Source organism: Myxine glutinosa, chromosome 6, assembly GCF_964187855.1.
Source record: "Myxine glutinosa chromosome 6, kmMyxGlut1.1, whole genome shotgun sequence".
NCBI classification, from domain to species: domain Eukaryota; kingdom Metazoa; phylum Chordata; class Myxini; order Myxiniformes; family Myxinidae; genus Myxine; species Myxine glutinosa.
This window is the reverse complement of record NC_136266.1, coordinates 29,725,853-29,732,470: the sequence shown is the minus strand read 5'-3', so window position 1 is coordinate 29,732,470 and position 6,618 is coordinate 29,725,853. Positions and strand designations below refer to the sequence as shown.

At 41.2% G+C, this 6,618-nt stretch overlaps 1 protein-coding gene across 2 annotated transcripts in view; it reads right to left on the bottom strand.

The window, feature by feature from the left end:
* Window positions 1-800: 800 nt before the first annotated feature.
* LOC137429670 (cadherin-13) overlaps window positions 801-6,618 on the bottom strand; it is an 89,925-nt gene continuing 84,107 nt past the window's right edge. For both annotated transcript variants that reach the window (XM_068119786.2, XM_068119787.2), the window contains exons 10-12: window positions 5,897-6,042; window positions 5,188-5,463; window positions 801-1,386 (exon numbers count right to left, since the gene is read on the bottom strand). In XM_068119786.2, the coding sequence (XP_067975887.2) occupies window positions 1,151-1,386; window positions 5,188-5,463; window positions 5,897-6,042 (658 nt within the window). In that variant the 3' untranslated portion in view covers window positions 801-1,150. The remainder of the gene's footprint in view (window positions 1,387-5,187; window positions 5,464-5,896; window positions 6,043-6,618) is intronic.

Here is a 6,618-nt window from a genome sequence, read left to right as displayed (position 1 = left end):
GGGGAAGCCGAGATAAGTTGAACAGGAAGTAACTGCCCCATTTGTTTTATCACATGGAAATCCAAATGAATGTCACGGAGCACTTTCCATGAAATGTGTTTATTTGTTGTTGGGGGGGGAAATGTATAGACAAATTCATTTATTAAATGTATGGTGTTTAATTTATTTGTGGATTTAAATTTGCATGAAGGGGGTGAGGAAGGGTGATATCAGGTGTTTGTGGGAGGAGAATAGCATCACTTAAGCTTTGTAAAAGGTGAACACTGGAGTTGCAGGTCACCAACCGAAGCGCAGGCTGCAGACAATGTTATTTTGTTATTTATTTATTTATATATATATATTTTTTATATATATACAAGGTCTAAGGCTCGTCATGAAGTTGCCACAGACACGCACACACGCACGCACACGCACACACACACACACACACACACACACACACACACACACACACACACACATACACACATGCATACACACACACACACACACACACACACACACACACTGACGAGACAAACACTTAACACAGCCACTGAGCTTGGGGGAAGCACCACTACCTCCCAGAATATTCTGGGTATCAGCGACGTCACAAAAATGGCTCCGCAAGTCTTTGGTATGACTAGGCCGGGATTTGAACCTCCGACCTCCCGACTCAGAGCAGACTCTCCAACCATTACACCGAGTCTGGTGGACACTTTGAACTTCTTTTTTTGCTATCAAGTGAAATGGATGAATGAAAACTCCTGAAAAAGGCTTTTTTTAAATAGCGATACATAAACCGTGTGTAATAATAACTCTGATTAGAGGTTATCACTTTTATTATTTTCTATACATTTGTTGTCACAGAAATACAAACTAATTGGCAATTACTTTTGGGAAGTATTTACTCGCCCAATTCGATTTCTACACGTGAACTCCATCCATTTTGGAAAACTTGTAACCCCCTCACTCACACCCAAAACGTGCTGCTTATCATTCTCCCTGTCACCATTTCCTTGTCCCATCTCCATATTTCTATATCTGTCTGCCATCAGTGTTGATCTCAATCTTCTTACCAGTGCTCATTCATTTTGTAGCCCCCAACTCCCCACCGCAACGTTTATTTTATTTCAAGGCATCTGTTTCTCCATCACTTGACCCCAACTTCTCACAGTACAAGGACCAGCGTAACTAACATGGAAATGATGAGGGACTGTGCCAGAGCTGGGAGGGTCATGGTGGCATGGCTGCAGTCGGGCGGCTCTCCGGGAGTGCAGGTGCACACGGTGGCATTGAACACCAGCTTGGTGGTCTGTGCTGGTTTTCCAGAGTCGGACACGTAGATCGGTACTGGATAATAACCACGGGGAAGGTGGCCCTGTGGAAGCAACTTGGCGTGGGTATCTGCGGGTTTGAAGGGTACAAAATAAACATGATTATTATACCTCTCATTATTGTTAATAACTTATGCTTTCCAATGGCCCTTGGTACAAATTTTGATGTGTGCAGATATGTTGTTTTTTTGTTAAAGGAGTGAACCGCTCATTATACACTCTTGGATCCTGTGGACCATCGCTTGCACCCGTGACATCTTTTCATGGATTGTCAATACAACCATAAATTAATCTTTACAATATGTATTTTAGCCCTTAGATGCAGGCGTCAAAAATCCTACATAAACGCAGCCATTGGGCCTCGGAGGCCCAACGGATGTATTCGTGTTGTTTAAAAAAAAAAAAAAATTATAGACTTTTTTTCTTTAATATCCTTTTTCAATCCAAGTCGATGCTCATGGATGTGTATTTGCTCAGAAAATGTGAATCATTGATCCTATAAATTGAAAGAATCCCATACAAGTAATGAATCTTTTTTTCTTTTTTTTGCAAAAATATTTTTTTGTTCTTGGTTTTTCAACTTTTTTTTCTCTAAAAAGTTGAGGCTCATGGAGGAGTATTTGCTCAAAAAATATGATTCACTAATCCTTTTATTTAGAATGTATATGTCCACAACTGTCAAAAATCCTACACCTATGCAGCCATTGGGCCTCGGAGGCCCCACAAATGTATTCATGTAACGTTTTTAAAATTTTCATATTTTTGTCACTGAATTATTTGTAACCAAGTTAGACGGAGCATATAATGAGGCTTATATCAAGAAAATAATGATATAACATAGTAGTACAACATTTATGCGGGGTCTCGAAGGCCCCAGCAGGCCTGCATTCGTGTCGGATTTTCGGGTTATAAGTGAAGAATGAAGATTTTCCCACGAGCCTGAATGAATTTTTTTTAATGTCACTGAATTTTGTGTAACACATGAAAGTCGGTGAAATTGAGGCTTATTCCCAAAAAAAATTGTACAGCATAGTTTTTGCAACCAAAAAAACGTTGTGGGCCTCCGAAGCCCAATCCATGCATCCAAGGGTTAACAGGAGTCTTGCAAGGAGCATTTTCAGAGGCACAGCGATAACACTGCAACTCGATCAATGGTAAGTACTGTATGTACAGGTCTCGTGCGTTGTTCAAATGGCCCATTCTTGTCCACCCACCCATCCCCACATACTTTCAACAACTCTGTTTCGCTCTAAGATAAAAGTGGTGGATGCCCATGCAGGATTGCCACGGAAACATTCACAACTTCCGTTGTGAATGTTTCCGTGGCTAAGCACCAATCCTGGTTGGGTCATTCCTCATATCCAGCAGGGTGCGAAAGTCTTTGCTGAGCAGCCATGGGAATTGACCTCGAACCACTGAGGCCAATGCAGCAAGACTCCACCCAATCTACCACTAAGTGACTCAGGAGGTGGTGGTGTTGGAAGGGTCCACAGTTTCTGCCTTCCCAGATCCTACTACTCTATATGAAACATGGCACAGATGAACATGTCTGTCCAATGAAAGTGTTTTCACTTTTTGCCACAAAATTGGTTGGATGTCAAGTGGAGTACCGGAGTTTTTATTTATTTATATTATGTCTGTTCTCCATTGATGTCGTGATGCTGCTCTTTGGTGCTTTTGTCTGAATGTCATTTGAAAAATATTGTTTGGTGGTTTTGTCATTTGAAAATCTATTTTATTTAGTCCAAGTTTTATTTATTTATTTTTGGCTCTGACCTAAGTGTCAAAGTAACTTTAGTTGGCCATGGAAACTCGATTGGTTCACTTTGTCTGTTTGTCTGTCCACAAACGTTGGTCTATGGTTGAGGAAATACTTAATTTGAATTGAATTTTATATTTTAAAAACTAGATCACAAATCGGAACACAAACCTGTAGTTTAACAGCACTTTGGTTCTGAAATTGGCAAAATGTATGGAATCTCATCCCGAGCCCGAATGCACAGAGTAGAGTAAGCCATATTTTTAGTCTGTCTGGTAGTTAAACAAAATTTAATCATTCCAAACAGGAAACCTGCTGTTTTTAAGGATATCATAAAGGACACTAACAACAGGCACGAATAAGTAATCGGTCGTGTTAAACAAGGTGGTGTAAAAGACGCTGCGTCAATGGCGGTAAACCTCTAAAAAAAAAATCCTGCAGCCTTTAAAATCTTTATTTTATTTCAATTGAATTAAACACTTGGACACTATAGAATACAAATCTCCTTTTTGTCACTTTCAAAAACCTTCTGTTTAGCAGTACTTGGAAAATTATTTACCCCATCTCATTCTCTGAGGGCAGAGTAACTGCGATTCAACTTTCAGAGAAATATGGCAGCACCTAATGTGTGGTTACCATCGCACCTGTCATTCAAAGTTCACAACAACACTAATACCATATGGATCGTGCTCGGAAACGCAAAGCATGAGATGAAAAGACCGTTCCCATGTCCTTTTTCTCAAGACAGCGTGGTGTAAGGTGTTCTGCGAACTCTCTGGTTTATTTATTTATTGCATTTTTTTATTTTTTTTATCTCTATTGGCACATCTGGAAGAAATCAACATGGAGCCACAACTTTAAAGCTGTTGTGGTTTCTGCATTATGCTTGGCAAGTGGGAATGGTGCACATTAGCTTTGGAGGCAACATAACAAAACGGTTTCTTATTTTGTTGTGTTCTCTATGTTTACCATTTTGCTTCGTTATTTCATTTTGCAAATGTATATGATGTAAACGTTTCACAGCCAGTTGGGTACTCAAACGGTAATTGTCGATGCCTCCACGGTGCTGGGAATGTAAGCTCTAATTTGATGCTTAATGTTATGTTTTTTTACGTCGTAGCCCATTGGGCAAAGCGATCTGGAACAGTGTTTGTCTGTCTGTATATCCATATGTGTGTATGTCCCTCACAAATGTACACCAATCGGAGCTGAGGTTCTGGTCACATGACAGGGGTGATGTGACGTGATTACGTCTGTGATGTCATTACGGCGTGTGAGGCTGACTTCCACACACCACCATTTTGATTCCAATGCCGTTCAGGCCGAACATATCGTTGAACCTGTCAAATATCACAATTGCCATGCTCTACCTTTACGTTTTTCATTCAGTGAAACCGATTGTTAAAATCACCATCAAATATCGAAAGCATCGGCGTTACGGCTCTTCCAACGACACAGTACGTATAGGCCTTAGGCTTCATACCTTCATGCCTCACCTTCAGGCAGCTTCAGACAAATTAGCCCAGGTTCTTAATACAGTATTATCGTTTTCGTAATAATAATAATAATAACATTCATAATAATAATATAGTAAATATAATCGTAACACTGCAATCCCTTTGTCGTGACTGAAAAATTACTAGATTGAAGCGGTGTATGGTTGGTTCATTGATGACTCGATAACAAGCGGTGTACTAGTTTGCTAATTATTGCGGTAGTAAATAATTAACCTCGGTTTATTAATACATTAACATCGTTTTCATAATAATAACGTTAATAATAATTATATCGTAAATATAATCGTAAAACTGCAATTCCGTTGTCGTAACTGCAAAGTTACTGGATTGAAGCGGTGTATGGTTGCTTCATTGTTGATTCGAGACATTGAATAAACCAGTGTCTCAATGTAATCTCTTCACTTCCTGGTGACATACAGCTTCGAGACTTAAAGTACTTCAAAAAAATTTAATGCTTATATTATTTGCCAAGTGGTATCTCCACCCAGGTCATACTATCCTCTTCAACTGAAGTATCAAATAAGCCCGGCTACTCCGCTGTTATTTTCGGTCTTGTTTCATATATGAACAAAAAAAAGAACATCGAAGCACAAACCATTTAGTTTTTTGAGAGACCACAGGGAGTGCACGTCCCGGCCTTTTTCTCCAAGGTAGTAATAAGAGGGAGACAGGTTGTGCCCTCCTTGTCCAAGTCGGAAGGAGAAGGGCTCAGCATTTGTTCCTATATCCGAATCGGATGCCTTGAGAATGGCGGTGATGTCTTCAGCATCTTCGCAGACCCATGTGCCCATGGGTGAGACAGAGGGGGCATTGTCATTCTCATCTGAGAGCTCCAGGTGCAGCGTGGCAGTACCCGTGGCTGGGGGAATCCCTGGGAGAGAATTGTGGTGGGTAAAGGGGCAGTAAAGAAATGACTACCGGTATACAATGACTACCGACCAAATTTGATTACAGACCCTTTGTGACCACTCGGTTTTTGGATTGAATACATTGACAGATGTTTGGCCAATGGATATTTTTTGTAACTTTGCTGTTTTACATCAGATTACAGCATCATGCTTGATCTGCAAAGTGAACGAGTCAGCACAAAGTTCCAGACTCGATCAAGTTGACCACAGTTACATTCAAGGTAAGTTTCATTTCCACCTGATTATATGAATTTACACCGGTATTAATTGAAAAAATTAAGCATCAAGTTCACAACCTTCGTCATCAAGTTGCTCTTGAACCTGTACCTTTTGTTTTAGAAAAAGGACCTTTTGACCTCACAGGTTTCTCCAGGTCCTGTTATTGTTATGCCTCACCATTATCCGTGGCGAGTATTGTGACAGTGTAGATGTTGTCCTCATCTACATCTGGAGAGTCCCGATCTAGCGTTGCCTTTGTAGTCACCACACCAGATATTGCATCAACAGCAATCCAACCCGCAGGGTCATGACCCACTGAGAACCTGGAAATGGCAGTGCCGAAGTGAGTGGAGGATGGAAGGGTTTTTTGAAGGAGACATCTTACTGTATTTACCATAGGGGAGTGCTCATGTGTAAATTTATATGATTAAAACAAAACATTATTACAATAACAAAACAATATCTGTGTAGATAGGCCATTGGTGACGTATGCTTCTGTTGCAAGGTACAAGGAACCACCTTTAGAGGCCATTTTCCCCGCAGAGCAGGGGTTGGCCTTTTTTGGGCACCATGGTCTCCTTTTTGAAGCAATGTTTTATGGCTGGATGCCCTTCCTGCCGCCAAACCTGTTGGTCGCCTCTTGCGACACAGGGAATTACCAGTGAACTAGTACTCAATTTGCCGACCTCAGAAGGATGACAGGCTGAGTCAACCCCCCTGGTGTTAATTCAGCGATCGACCGGGATTCGAACCCAGGATCTTCGGATCCCAAGTCGGCACCCTAACCGCAAAGTCGGCACCCTAACCGCAAAGTCGGCACCCTAACCGCAAAGTCGGCACCCTAACCGCAAAGTCGGCACCCTAACCGCAAAGTCGGCACCCTAACCGCAAAGTCGGCA